Raw genomic sequence first — 15,517 nt, 5'->3', positions numbered from 1 at the left:
ATGAAATCTGTCAGGACTTGGGGACTCGCAATTCCAACATCTTACTCAATACCACTTCCCTGGTAATTGTAATTTTCTGAAGATTTTCCCTTTCCTTTCAATTCCAGATTTGCAGGATTTTTTTGGAATGCTATTTGTATCCTTTCTCAAGAAGGTGAACCCAAAATATCTGTTTGATTTGTCTGCCATCTCTTAATCCTCCATTACTAATTCTCCAGATTCATTCCTATAAGGCCAACACTTATTTTGTTAACAACAACCAAAACAAAGTTGCTGGAAAAGCTCAGCAGGTCTGGCAGCATCTGTGAGGGAGAAAACAAAGTTAGCGTTTCGGGTCCGGTGAGCCTTCCTCTGAGGTGATTCATTTTGGAAGGACAAACTTGAAAGCAGAATACAGGGTTAAGGGAAATATTCTTGGCAGTATGGAAGAGCAGAGGGATCTTGGGGTTCATGACCACAGTTTTCCTGAAAGCTGCCACCCAGGTGGATAGAGTTGTTAAGAAGGTATATTAGCTTTCAGTAATAGAGGGATTGAGTTCAAGAGCCATGAAATGATGCTCCAGCTGCACTAAACCTTGGTTTGGCCACATCTGGAGTATTGTGTGCAGTTTTGTTATCCTCATTACAAGAAAGATGTGGAAAAGGCGCAGAGGAGATTTACCAGGATGTTGCCTGGAATGGAGCGAATGTCTTAAGAGGAAAGGTTGAGAGAGTTACAGCTTTTCTCTATAGAACGACAAAGGATGAGAGGTGACTTGACAGAGGTGTACAAAATGACCAGAGATAATGATAGAGTGGACAGCCAGAGACTTTTTCCTAGCCGTGGAGATGGCTATTATGAGGGGGCATAGCTTTAAAGCAAGTGGAAGTAGATATAAGGGAGATGTCAGAGGTAGGCTCTTTACTCAGAGAGAGGTTGGGGTGTGGAATGCATTGTTGGAACGGGTAGTGGAGTCGGCTCCATTAGGGGCATTTAAGCGGCTATTAGATAGGCATATGGATGATAGTATAAGGTAGGGGTGGAGGTTAGATTGACTTTAGGATTATGGTAAAAGCTTGGCACAAAAACATGGACCAAAGGTCCTGTACTGTGCTGTATTATTATATGTTATGTGTTCTATGTTAACTCTGTTTTCTCCTTCATTGATGGTGTCAGATCTGCTGACCTTTTCCAGCAACTTGTCTTTGTTCCTGATTTATAGTATCTGCAGTTCTTTTGGTTTTTACCTATTTTGTTAACTCTGTTAAATATCTGAAGAAACTTGTCTGATCTTTATAGTTTCAGCTGACTTTCTCTTGTACTCTAATTTTTAGCCCGTTATTCATGTTTTAGTGCTACTTTTTATATTCTGTTCGATCTTCTGTCAGGCAACCTATCTTTGCAAAATTACACATTTTCTTTGTGTTTGTTTTAAAAGTGCTGCAATTTTGACTTGTTCTTAAAAGTGCAGTAATTCCTTCCACAGACTCGGTTTTAGAAAAGCCCTTTCCCCATTTCAGTCGACATTCAAAAAGTACAGAAAATACAACAAATGTTAATTGGTATTTTGTTGTGAAGTCATCATTAATCATTCTTACTTCACTCTAGGGTTACACATATGGACTTTTCAGGATGCATCACAGAACAGCAATTCGGAGCCTACAGCATAGTGCATTCTGTCCCTTCTTCCGTAGTAACCCAGAGCTGCCTTGGCTCAATTATAGTATATACTTTTTTAAAAATCCCTGTTCTTCCTTCTGGGAAAAGCATTCATTGGCAAAGCCACTGGCAGACACTCATTGTTTGATTTGCTCATTCTTCAGCACGCGCGTTGATGAGGTGTGTTTGGTCAAGAATGGAATTATAAACTGTTGGCTTGTGCCATGGAGGTGATCTGATTTGAGCATAAGATTTTGATGAGGCATTCAGTTATTCGTGTTGTTAGATTTTCAAGCATTAAGAATGTATTTTCTCTCTGCTTTTTAGAAACAATTTTCAATTAAAATATCCCCCAACCTCCTAACAAATCGGTTACATTGGATAAGGCAAGAATTGCTTCTAATATTTGTTCTTTGTCACTTCCAGCATCATTATTAAATATCCACATAACTAACATAAAATGATCAAAATGTAAATAACCTGACAATGTTTTGGTAAGTTGTATTAAAATTTATCTCCCTTTATGATTGGTGCCAGATTAGTTATGCCAGCTAGAAATTACTCCCATTATGACCTCAGATATTTGCTTACTGTCTATAATTCTTTTGAAATGAGGATTATAAACCATCTACATGATTTAAGACACCTTTATATTAGTGGTTCTGCTTGTTTTTTAGTGTAGAAGGTAATCTTTCTACAACTAGTCTTTGTTTTAAATTTGGTGTTGAATGAATCTATCTGCTTTTCTAAGAATAAAGGGTAAGCCATTCAGGACTAAGATGAGGAAGAATTTATTCACTAAGAGTAGTGACCCCATGGCATTCTCTACCACAGAAAGCTGTTGGGTCAGTTTGTTAGCTAAATTCAAGAGGTAGCTAAAAGGTATCAAGGGGTATGGAAAAAAAGTGGGATTCAGACAGTAAAATTGCATGATCAACGATGATCATATTGAGTGGTGGAGCAGGCTCAAAGGGCCGAATGGCATAATCCTACACCCATTTTCTATGTTTCTATGTGCGCTGCACTTGGTTTTATTGCTCAGAGATCAAATATGGAGACTACTTAGCAGCAAAAACCATGGAAGTTAAAGCATTAATGTGTTGAAGGAGAAAGGGAAGGTCTTCCAATTATCTGGCACCTTTCACAACAGCAGGATGCCCCAAAGCGCTTTATAGTCAATGAGTATTTGGAAATGTGGTTACTATTTTAACAAAACATTTGAAATTGTCACTGAGGAAAAGACCATCTGGTTCATCAAGCCTGTCCCAAAAAACATGGACAGACACACATCTACTGCACCAGCTCCTGGGTGAGACAAAAGTCCAGAGGGAAGGAGACAAAGCCAGTAAGAGAAAATATATTCTGGATAGTTTCTTTTCAAATCCCTCAGCTGATTGTAGCAGTTGCATAGATCAAATGCTTTATATAACAATATATGAGTCAATCTTGGCCCTTTTCCAAAAGAGGTCAATTCCATTTTGAAGGAACACAGTTTTTTTTCTTTATTCACTTTATTCATTCATGGCATGAGGGCGTCACTGGCTCGGCCAGCATTTATTGCCCCATCCCTAATTGCTCCGAGGGCTGTTAAAAGTCAACCACATTGCCATGGGTCTGGACTCTCACATAGACCAGACCAGGTCAGGATGGGAGTTTCATTCCCTAAAGAACAGAAGTGAACCTGAGGTTTTTCGTGACAATTGATAATGGATTCACGGGTAATCGTTAGATTGTTAATTCTAGATATTTACTGAATTCAAATTCCACCATCTGCTGTGGTGGGATTTGAACTCAGGTCCCCAGAACATTATCTGGGTCTCTGGATTAACAATGCAGCGATTAATACCACTAGGCCATCACCTCCACCCCCCCCCCCCCCCCCCCCCACCCCGCCCCCCGCATCTCAGTAGTCAAGTGTTTTCCAAGGACTGCTTACTCTCTAAAGAAAGAAGACCTCCATAACATTCATTCCAATCCTACCCTTACATAGTTTCCTGGTTCTCACCAATCTGTTATACTAGAATATTCCATCAATGGCCTCTCATGTAGACCCTTAATTATTCACCTATTCTATTAGTCTGTCAGCCTGTGCTGTTGTGAAGGAAGGAACTGGAGATCGTAAAGTTTGGAATCATTCCAGTAACTCTCCAGTGGATTTGTTTCAAAGTTACTATATTACTCACTGTCTGAGGACCAATCTGAGTACAGTGCAGTCAGACCAATTACATGTATAGTGGTAAAATGGTGCTGTTTCACTTATACTGAATGATTGAAAGCATCAATGCAACCCAGTACTCTGCTGCCTTTAGCCAGGTTCTACTTACCAGAAAGGATTCAACAGGCTGGTCTCTTTTCTCTCAAAGGGAAGACTGAGGAGAGACTCGAGAGGTTTTCCAGGTTATGAAAGGGTCTGACAGTGACTGACATAGTCAAGCTGCTTCTACCTGTAGGCAAGAGCAGAACTAAGGAACTGGATAGGAAATAGCTATGAATAAATGCAGTCGGAAATTTCAGAAAAATGTCATCTCCCAAAGAGTGGTTAGAATGTAGAACTTGCTGACACCAGGAGTAAATGACTCCACAGCATAAATGCATTCAAAGAGAATGGATTTTAAGAATATGTTGATAGGGATCAATGAAGAGCAGTGGGAGGAGGTTTGCATACAACACAAGTACCTGTATGGACTTGTGGAGCTGAATAGTCTGTTTCTGCACTGAAAGCATGTGTATACTTGTTGCAGCTACAGTCTGTAAACTGCCATTAGCAAGGTGGGGCTTTGTGCAAATGAACATATAAAAATGAATACTTAAAAAGGAAGTGAGAGGTCAAAATGAACCTAGGCTCCTTAGAAAATGAGTGTGGGGAGATAATTATGGAGAACAAGGAAATGACAGAGGAGTTAATACTTTGCATCAATGTTTATGGTGGAAGATACTTGGCATATCCCATTGTGGAAGACACTGAACTAAAATAGATTTGTTTGCTGTGCGTCCATCATCATTTGTAGATAGGTGGAGGTCAGCAATGATAAACCTTTACACTCTTATTTGCATAGGCCAGAGGCCTTCAGTGTTATGTAGACAATAGTACCTCTATCTGTTTCATTAATGTTGTTGAAATGCATGTATACTCTGAGAATGTACATTATATTCCATTTATTTAAGTCAGAGATTTTCAAACTATTTTTCTACTGTGACTCCAATTTGAGGCCCATTGATGAGAACAATGAGAGTGAGATGAGAGCCTGTGAGAGCAAGGGCCTTTGAGAGTGGAAGCTGTAGTAATTTGGTCAGAACTCTGCAGTGGATATTGCTGCCTCTGAGGTTACAAACTAAATTTCCATCTCATGACCCTTCTTGGGTCTGGATCCCTACTTTAGGAAGCACTGATCTAAGCTGTACTCTATTTACCACTGGTTGAGTTACTTAGAACACCTTTTTTTTAAGCATTCATTGCACTCCTCCACTAGGCTAACTCATCTACAGATGTTGGTAACATTTGCAGACATGGGAAGATGCTGGTGTACTGGTAATATGCATCCAGACAAATGCTCTGTGAACTTGGGGTCAGATCTTACCGTAGGAGCTGGTGGAATTTGAAACCAGTTAATAAAAATCTGGAATCGAAAGTTGGTGTCAATCTCATGATCACCATTACAATCTTTAAATGTGGTCAGAACTCATTTAGTTGCCTTATGCCTTCTAGTAAAGATCTGGTCTCCATGTGTCTCCAGATCCATAGTAAAATGGGTGATAGTTAATTGCCCTTTGAAATGGCTTAGCAAGCCATTCAGTTCAAGGGCTAGTAGATAATGGACCACAAATTCTGGCTTTGCCAGCAACAACCAATCTCATGAAAGGATTAAGACAAAATCTTCCTCACTGTACTCCCAACTTCACTGTCCAGTTCATGAATAGGAACATTGAAGAATAAACTGATTCCTGACTGACACAACTAGTGAGTTTTCTCCAGGTTAAAACACATCTTGGCCACAGGATTGGAGCTGATTTCTAATCCACAAATGCAAGTTCATGCTTGTACCACAAGATTCTATCTTATAACATAACTCAGTGTGAAGGACTTATCGAAGGCTTACTACAAACCCAGTTGACAATGTCTACCAGGTTTCTCCTATTGAAGGTTCCAGTGAGAGAAACTATCAAATACAAACTTTTTTTTAAAAGCCACATTGTTTATTTCTAATTGTTTCTTTCCTTTGCCATTAATAGCAAGGGTCATCTCTTATGTGCTAGTTTCTCATGTAAGGGGATTATCCCTGGCTGTACTGAATAATTAAAGATGCAACAAAAGGCTCAGAAAGCAGCTGTCCTATGTGAGGGAGCTGTGGCAGCTAAAGTGCATTCATAACAGTTCCTAATCAACAATTTCATTTTAGCCAGATAGCCATTTTAGAAATGACCTGAGTTAAAGGATGTATGTTGACCAGGACACCATGGAGCATCTGCTGGTTGTTCTTCAAAAAAGTGGAATTTTTAATTCCAGCTGAGAAGAGTGCTGGGATTTTGGTTTAACCCGTCCAGTCGACAGATATGGTAGCAAATCTATAACAACGGTATCTCTTCCTTTGATGTTGCTAGGTCCTTGCAGTTTGGTCATTTATGTTGGGTCAAAAAGCTGGTGTTCTGGGGCCACCATCTATAAAATGCTTGAAATGTGAAAACTTAATCTGGTTTTGTTCTGATTTGTGATTCCAAACAGTTTTCCACAATGTGCAGAATGATCGCGGAACTGTCGAATGCTTTATTTTACACCATTGGCATCATAATTAATTTAATTTACTCCTTGTGGGAATTTTAACCAAGTGCCTTTTTATCTTGTTTTTCCTTTCTGAAGCTGGCAACAGCGCAGCATGTCTTCTGCTGTCGAGACCACTTCAATATTATCTCCACAATCTTTGTGGAAATTCAGCAGTTCACATCTTATTACCTAACCTTAAAATATTGTTTGTACTGATAGCGAGTTTTGAGAGTACTGATTTTCAAGAGCTGCATTAATTTCCTTTCATTCAGATTGTCTCCTCTCTGTGTGCAGTACACATACTCTCATGATTGATCAAACAACATAAGGAAGTGCTAATTAATTTTTCTTAATAAATCTTGTAACTTCAAAAAGGATGCAGCAAGATTAAAGGGCTTATCAGTGAACTTACATCTGATGTATATTCTCCTTGATTTCTTTTAGGTTTAAAAAAAATTTAGACTGTCCTGTGAGCAGTTGCCATTCCATTCAAAAACTGTTGTGTCAACATTTCAACACCCTCCACTGGTCACTCTTGTGGTGGTTGTGATTTGAACATTCAGAACTTGTTCATTTATTATCAGCAGATCTGGCAGCCTTCGTGCAGAGAAAAAGAAAATTACTATTTGAACTCAAGCTGTGCTGAGTCACTGAAACTTGCTTTTTGTTGTTCCTTGCATTCAAATAGTTACTTAATGTCCGGGTTGAAACATGAGCAAGCTGAGTGTAATTTTGCAATTTTAAGTTTTGCATGAACAGTAGGTGACTCCAGCACCTGACCCAGACCCATGAACTTTCTGGTTAAACTTTCTAATGGGGTCCAAATTAGAACTCTCCTTGGGAATAGTTGCCCAATTAGTTATGCTGAGCAGAAGGTGATCTTCCTAGTACCTGCAAAGAGATTTGTGTGGTGATAACCTGGTGGAGCTGCATTTGACCAATGTGCAAGAGGGAATGGAGAAGATGTATTATCTCCTTAAGTCGTGGTGGTGTCGGGAAGAAATTATCAGCAATTTCCTTGTCATGTTACACTGTTCATTACTCCTCCAATTGCGCACTCTTTCTCTCCCATGTTTACTGCTTTTAGGCTCACTGTCTGCAACAAATAAGGAACAGAATTGACATCTGATTGGAGGAGCAGTTCCTGGCAAAATCTTCAGTCATAGAGTCATAGAGATAGACAACGCAGAAACAGACCCTTCAGTCTAAGTCGTCCATGCTGACCAGATGTGCTAAATCAATGTAGTTCCATTTGCCTGCACTTGGCCCATATCCCTCTAAGCTCTTCATGTTCGTATACCCATCCAGATGCCTTTTAAATGTTGTAATTGTACCAATTCCTCTAGCAGCTCATTCTACACACACACCACCCTCGGAATGAAAAAGTTGCCCCTTAGATCCCTTTTTAATCTTTTCCCTCTCAGCTTAAACCTCTGCCCTCTAGTTTTGGACTTCCCCACCCCAGGGAAAAGACTTTGTCTATTTACCCTGTCCATGCCCCTCATGATTTTATAAAACCTCTATAAGGTCACCCTCAACCTCTGATGCTCCATGGAAAATAGCCCCAGTCTATTCAGCCTCTCCCTTTTTAGCTCAAACCTTGGCAACATACTTGTAAATCTTTTCTGAATGCTTTCTAGTTTCACAAACATCCTTCCTAAGGGAGGGAGACCAGAATTGCGTGCAATACTCCAAAAGTGGCCTAACCAATGTCCTGTACAGCTGCAGTATGATTTTTCAACTCAGTCCACTGACCAATAAAGGCAAGCATACCAAACACCACCTTCACTTATCCTCTCTACCTGCCACTCAACTTTCAAGTAACTATGAACCTGCACTCCAAGGTCTGTTTGTTCAGCAGTACTCCAGAGGTCCTCACCATTAAGTGTTTAAGTCCTGCCCAGATTTGCCTTTCCAAAGTGCAGCACCTCACATTTATCTAAATTAAACTCCATCTGCCACTTCTCAGCCCTTTGGCCCATTTTGGAATAGCAGTTGGGCAGTTTACTTAGTACATCTCGGAGGCCTGCATTGTTGCCTGCAGACTTCCTGCTGGCCAAGCCTGTTCTTGATTCTGCAAGTCTCCCTATTAGTGGAAAATGGTCTGTGCAAGTATAAAGTTGCTCTTGATTGCTCCCTCTACTACTTCATTTGCCTCCTCGCTGTTATGTTTGTTGATAGATGGCTAATCCACCCTGATGTGTTCTCTTCTGACGTCCCTCTCCCCTTCCCCATATCTCCAATGTATTGAAAACAGTAGCAGTAACACTAACCTCACAATGTTACAAAAACATTTAAATATTGCATCTTATTTCTCTTGTACCTTGGTCAAAATGAGTTACAGCACCCTGCATCAAAATGATTAAAAGTGTGTTCTGGACTTGAAAGAAACCACTGTTGATCTGATTTCACTCTTTGTAAGGCCCAATCGCATCATTGAGCAGAAATGTGAGTCGGGCATCCAGAAGGTGATTTTTGAAGCAGTAGCCAATGAAGTGCTTGCCCTTGGTAGTCCCATCCAATGGAGAATGGGGGAGGGGGAAGTTCCAGAGAAGAGAGGTCCAATAGGAATAATCTTTCAAGGTGAAAGCATTCTCTGAAGAACTGTGGCAAATATTTAAAAATCACAGACGATCGCTGTTGCTCAGCTCCCATTGTGAAAAAGGCTAGACTCCTTGCAGGACTACAGCTGTGACAGTAGTAGGTGGTTGACTCTCTCACAGCATGAATAAGTGCCACTCCCTCTCCCCCTCCCCAACCTGTCTTTGTTTCCACCTTTACTAAACTCCAGCTTTCAGCTGCTGCCAGGCCCACATACAACTGGAAAAGTCCCATTGCAGTGTGTATTGTGACTTTAATGGACCCCTTTAATTACTTGTCATTTACAGGTATGTACCTGTTGCCTCTCATCCTCCCTCCCCAGTCTGCTCTCTGTCAAAATTGTGCAGAAGTGGAGCATGGTGGGAGACTGGTGGCAGTTGGATAGTAGCCAGAAATTGAGAGCCCATCTATCTTCACAACTGAATGAAAATTAACTGCAAATGTTATTAGATGTCACATAATAGCTCATTAATGTATTTTTGTTTTTCTGTTTTAGAAAATAAGTTTATGACATTGATTGAAGGAAGCACTCTTTTTTACTCATTTTCATCTCATCCTCCGCTCATGGAAGCTAGCCACCTCATCCCAGAAAACATGTTGGTCGCTGGGTCAGAAGTAGTTCCTGGGCTTGTTGCGCCTTCTAAACAGACAAGTAAGTCAAGGAAGCTTTTGTACTCATTGGCTGCAGCTAACTGGAATCCGTGATGTGTTTAGATTTTATTTTGTTTACACTCATGCATTGATGTGTGCTGTGCCTAAAACCAGGCACTTTGCTCATGTTTGCTGATGTTTCAGCCTGAGCTCTTTACTCTGCGGTTTTTGATCGTGGTAATTTTGCCACTGCCTTTCAAGGTGAGGAGGCAAGTCCTGAGTCTCTCTCAGCTGGATTGGAAATCAAATCCATCCTCTCTGTGTTACTCTGAACTCTGCCCTAGCCAGTGACCCAGTCCCTTAAATTAAGCGTCTTCACTTCATTCTTGTAGGCCGAGATTTTTCACTCTTTCTGTGGCAGCTCTCACAGCTTGGTCGAGCTACAATAAAACCAAGCATTTTTTTCTATTGGTGGTAGAGTTTGATGGATTGGCTGATGATAACCTATTATGAAAAGCTGCTATTTTTTCAGTTTGTCATCTTGGTGCACTGTCAGCCCGGAGTCAATCGGTTGATGTTGAAACCCCAGTCATAAGCATGTATTCCAGGCTGATATAACAGTTGATTACTTAGAGAATGACTCATTTATGGAAGTGCTGTCTTTCAGATGAAAATTTAAATTTATGTCTGTCTGTGTATTCAGGTGGGTGCACAGTATTTTGTGGCATTGCAGGAGGGAATTCTCTCAGTCTCCTGACAACAATTTTTCTGCGACCAAAAGCACCAAAGCTGATAACTGATTTTATAGGAGATAATAGGAACTGCAGATGCTGGAGAATCCGATATAACAAGGTGTAGAGCTGGATGAACACCAAAAATCCTCAGCCAACCCCTTCCATATGCACAACGGCTTTCATTGTGAAGAACAATTGAAGAAGATACATGTGAACACCACTGCCTCCAAGGTGGTGTCCAAGCTGTTCACCACCTATTTTAGAAATATATCACCGTTTCTTCACCGTCATTGGGTCAATATTCTGGAATTCCGTCCCTAACAGTATTGTGAGTAAACCCACAGCAGGTGGACTGCAGTACTTTGAGGGTAGCTCACTATGACCTTCTCAAGGGCAACAAGGGTTGGGCAGTAAATGCTGGCCAGCCACCAATGCCCACATCTCAAGAGTGAATAACAAAAATTGTAGGAAATACAAGCTTACTGAATTCTCAGGGCCCAGTGTTTACTCCATCATGATTTGAGAAGATGGTGGTCCTTCAAAGTAATCATTCATCCAAATTTCTGTAACTTTATCATTATAAGGCTAATGGATGTTTACACTGGAGCAAAAGTACAAGCCCTACTTGTTCTCCTTTCCCCTTGCAGTGTATCTAGCTCAATAGGCTCTAGGAAACTATGCAGATGAAACTTTGCAGAAAGATAGTTGTCTTTTTATTGCAGAAAGCCTCAGTAGCCCTTCTTTTGATTGTGTACTCCTTTAGCACTACTCTGTTGGTGGAATCTTGCCACGGCATTGGGGGTCTTATTACTTTACTGGAGACTTGGCAATTGAGCAGTGCTGCCTCTTCCAGGGAAGGCCACTGAACCACTCAGGCAATGGTGAGTGCCATCAGGGGCCTTACTCTGGAATCCAGACCCTAAGGTGGAAGACCAAGCCAACAAAAACTGATGCTCAGTATAGGCAAGGACAAGGACATGGACATGGACATGGCTGCTATTTGGACAGATCCCAGTGTTCCAGGACGGTGGAGGACCAGGGCAAAGGCGAGTGGTGGGGTGTTGAGGGGAGTCTTTGTTTGAGGGTTGCACCAGAGGCAGCAAGGGTGCAGTTGGAAGAACCAACAAGGGTGTAACTCCCAGATGGTATTCCCCGTTTTGGTGTCCACTACCTTCATCTGACACTGTTAGCCTTGAAGGAAGGAAACCCCCTTTCCCCCTCAAGCGAGTTGACAGATCGCCTCAGGGTAGCAGTTACCAAGAATGCCACCTAGCAACAAACCTACCAGTTAGGTTAATTAAAATGGGGGAGTGGCTACGGCTCTTAATTAGCCACCTAAGGGTCTTAATTGATGATGAAGCAGGAAGGTTGACCATGCTCCTTCCTACCCTGAACCTATTGTTGTGAAGATGAAAAGGAGGCACAGTTTGTGTACGCCAACACCACCTCCAGATTATCTGTAATATCTACCTCTTTGTGGGATCAGAAGATTCCACGCTCTGTGTGCTCCTTCAACAACCCAAAGCCCTCTACACGCTCCTCCTTAAGTAACCCTGATATATTTTAGTAATGTTGGCTTCCTCCCTGCCTGTTTATTTACTGCACCTGACAACCTGTAATAAAATGAAGTGAGTCTTTTAAAGCAGAATGATAGCAGCAGGCTTAAGAAGGAGAGAGAAACAGAACAGAAGGCAAAGGAAAGGATGAAGGAAATCAAATAGAGTGGGAGAGAGTAAAATAGAAGGGAACAGGGTAGGGAAGAGTGAAAGTAACAAGGGATGTAAATGGTGGAAGAAAGATGTACAGAGGAGGAGGGACAGCGAATAAAATGGATGAGAAAGAAAAGCCGAGCAGGGACAACATGCAACTAACCATTGTTTATGCCTCTCTGATTCTGGCAAAGTTAAAAATGTTAATCTCTAAAATGAGTAGGATGTTTGCCATGAGAAACTCGGGTGCATGCTGCATATTCTAAGTTATATCCTGAAGTGCAGAGAGCTCTGACTGGCACAGGAATAATCATAACTGTCATAGTTATTCAAGCTTATCTCCAAACTATAGTGCCAAAAACCGTTATTAGGCCTTGACCATTCCTACATCTGTCCTAATCAAGTGATCAAATTGAACTCTATCACAGCTGCTGCTCAGTCATGAGGGATCCAAGTCTGCCAGACTAACTTTCTGTGAAGTGGCCATGTGTTTTAATGTCCTGAAAGTATGTATTTTTTTCATTTGTACCAAGAACTACAGCTGAGAGTTTTGTTGAAGATCTGCATGGGAGCCTTGAGCAAAATTGCTGAACTGCTATTTAGTTTGTAAATTTGATCACCTTTTTGCTTGTGCTGTGTGTATTAGGGACTGTTTTGTATTTGAAATGTATTATCACAAACCATTTATTCATTTTATTTAAGAAAGCTGACTTAAAGCAACACAAGTAGATGATTTACAATAAAGTAAGATATGAGGGGATGAGGATGCTGCAGTTGACACGTGGAAGCAGGCTCAGTTACATGTTCACTGGCAGCTTTTGTTGCCAGTTTAAAGTCGGATTTTTCAATAAGTTTGATTTTTCACAGAATTGTTACAGTGTAGAAAGAGGTCATCTGGCCCATTGTACCTGCACCAGGTTTAGTACGTAATGCTAATCTCCTGGCTTTCCCCCACATCTCTGTATACCGTTTCTGTTCAATTAACCGTCTGATGCCTTCTTGACTGCCTCAGTTGAACCTGCCTCCATTACACTGTCAGACAGTGCATTCCATACCCTAACTACGCACTGTGTGAAATCGCCCCAACTTCTTCAATCCACATAACGAGCTTTTTTATTTCTGGAATCATTCATAAGTCACTTTTTCACTGAATCCAATGAATTCATATCTTTCCTTTAATGAGGCACCCACAACTGTGACACTACTCCAGCTGAGGTCTAACGAGTGTCTTATACAAGTGCAACGTCATCTCCTTGCTTTATAGCTATACCCCTATTAATAAAGCTAAAAACACCGAATGCTTTAGAAACTGCTTGCTATATCTTTCCTGCCTTCTTCAGTGAATTGTGCAAATATACACCCAGGTCCCTGTTTTTGCTGCTGTGAACATTGTGGAGCAAGAAAATGTAACTAGTATTCCTTCTCTTCTGCCAAAATAACAAATGAAATGGGAATGAATCATACAAGGGATTGAAGATAAGACAGAAGTCTACAAAGTTCCTTCCTTGTATGCGCACTGTCTGAACTGATTCTTGTTGCTGTTGCTATGGTTCCCTTCCTTGCTATTACCTCCATTTCCTATGAGCCTGCCTTGAGTTGTGTTGTCAGCAGAATGGTCTAAGTATTCTTTTTTCCCAGCACTGTGACCAACAGAGTCCTGTGATCTCTTTGGAATATGTAGCAAAAATGAACTTTGCGTTACTATGCTACCCACTAGAAAACATTGATTTTTTAAAAAATCACAAATGTCGTACCTATCACATGCTGTTGTGTCGAAAAAACTGTAGCACTTAAAATGTTGAGTTTGAACATCAACTAAGCTGTAATTGATATCAGAGTATGCAGCTCTCAAGTCACAAATCTTTTCATAAAATGCAAAGAAAAATTCCCCTCTATGTGGCATTTAGACATATAAGCCAATAAAATCATGGAACGAAAACTATTCAAATTATAAATGAAATAAACTATTTAAATGGTCAAAAACATAAAAAGTGATGAGCTTCTATAACTGATCATGACCACAAAAGCTATCTGAGTCTAAATTGTTTGAATTAACTTGTCCCATTACTTGGCCCTGATTGTGCTGGATCCTGGAATGTTGTCTTATTGGTGCAGCAGCTGTTGATGGTGCTTAGCTCTGACTCCCTCATTGCTGGCCCTCCATCTTTTCTGCAGTGCTGTCTCATGAACCCTGTTAACAATATCATGTATTTATTTGATCAATTCACCTCTTGACCTACCAATCGGTCACATCAACCATTTGTTGCTCCAGTGCTTGTCTTGACCACCTCTGCTGTCTGCCTTCTCAGTCATGTCTCCCCCTCAGCTGCTGGGTTTGTTGGTGGTGTTACCTCCTCCAGGCCAAGATCACCATCTCAGGGTTAGTTTGGGGATACTTGTTTGGAATAGTGGATTGGGTGTGTGCAGGAGACTTTTTCTTTCTTGCCCTTTGCCTGCTCTATCTCTCTCACTTCCTTTCTCTGTTTTTGCTGTCCTTTTAATTCCTATTAAAAAGGTGTTAAAGCTTTCTGGTAGAGTTATAATTGAAGTTGCATTTCCAGATATGTTTTTCCATTTTCTTAATTTGTTTGTATGTCTCTACAAGATCACCTCTCAGCTGCTTCCTTTCTGGATGAAAAAGTCTAAGATTGTCAAATCTTCCTTGTAATTGTATTGCCACTGCTCGGAATCAACTGGATCACTATTGATGATTCAATGAGCTTTGTTTTTAATAAAACAAAGTGTAGGAGAAACTCAACAGATCTGACAGTATTTTGTGGAGAGAGAAACAGAGTTAATATTTCAAGTCTAATATGACCCTAGACTTGAAATGCCAACACTGTACCCCTTTCCACAGATGCTGCGAGGCGTGCTGCATTTCTCCAGGACTTTCTACTGTTATTTCAGATCTCCAACATCTGCAGACTTTGCTTTAATTTGATTCTTCCCAAATCTTGGATAAGTGTCATTTTTGAAGATTCTCATTCTTTCTGAGCTTTTTCGACTTTCCTCACAATCCTCCACTGCTGAACGCATTAATTATGCATCCAGTGTCCTCCTCGTTGAATCGTGTGCAAGCAAAGCCTGAAGGGCACCCTATTGCTGGAGCCTTACAGCGTACATACTGTGGATGTCATGTTTAAAGCCCAGTTGTGCACCACTTCAAACACTGCAAGCCAGGATCAACCATTCCAAGTCTGTTGCTGCACTGCATTTCTAAGGGAGCTGGCTGAGAAGGGGTAGTTATCATGCTGCTTCACTGAAGGGGACTTGGAGGTCATGGTGGATGGGCTAGTGGACAGGAGGGCTGTCCTCTTCCTTCAGGACCACCAACGAAGATGGTGGCAACAAATCATGCCACTCTAGTCAGAGACAGCCTTCAAGATCAGCGCTAGGCTCAGTAACCTACTGCGGTCTGCAAGGCTAAGTGCCACAATATTTTTCTCTCTTCTATCTAACACTCACTTTAACTCTGCCACTGCCA

The 15,517-nt window shown here is 41.0% G+C and overlaps 1 protein-coding gene across 1 annotated transcript in view; it reads left to right on the top strand.

Annotated features, from left to right (window-relative positions):
- Positions 1–15,517, top strand: part of nphp4 (nephronophthisis 4) — a 396,691-nt gene that overhangs the window by 138,254 nt on the left and 242,920 nt on the right. The window contains 1 exon segment of the mRNA XM_059655664.1: positions 9,496–9,651. Within this exon segment, the coding sequence (XP_059511647.1) occupies positions 9,496–9,651 (156 nt within the window).

Source organism: Stegostoma tigrinum, chromosome 28 (genome assembly GCF_030684315.1).
Source record: "Stegostoma tigrinum isolate sSteTig4 chromosome 28, sSteTig4.hap1, whole genome shotgun sequence".
NCBI classification, from domain to species: Eukaryota; Metazoa; Chordata; class Chondrichthyes; order Orectolobiformes; family Stegostomatidae; genus Stegostoma; species Stegostoma tigrinum.
This window is presented reverse-complemented; position numbering and strand designations above follow the sequence as displayed.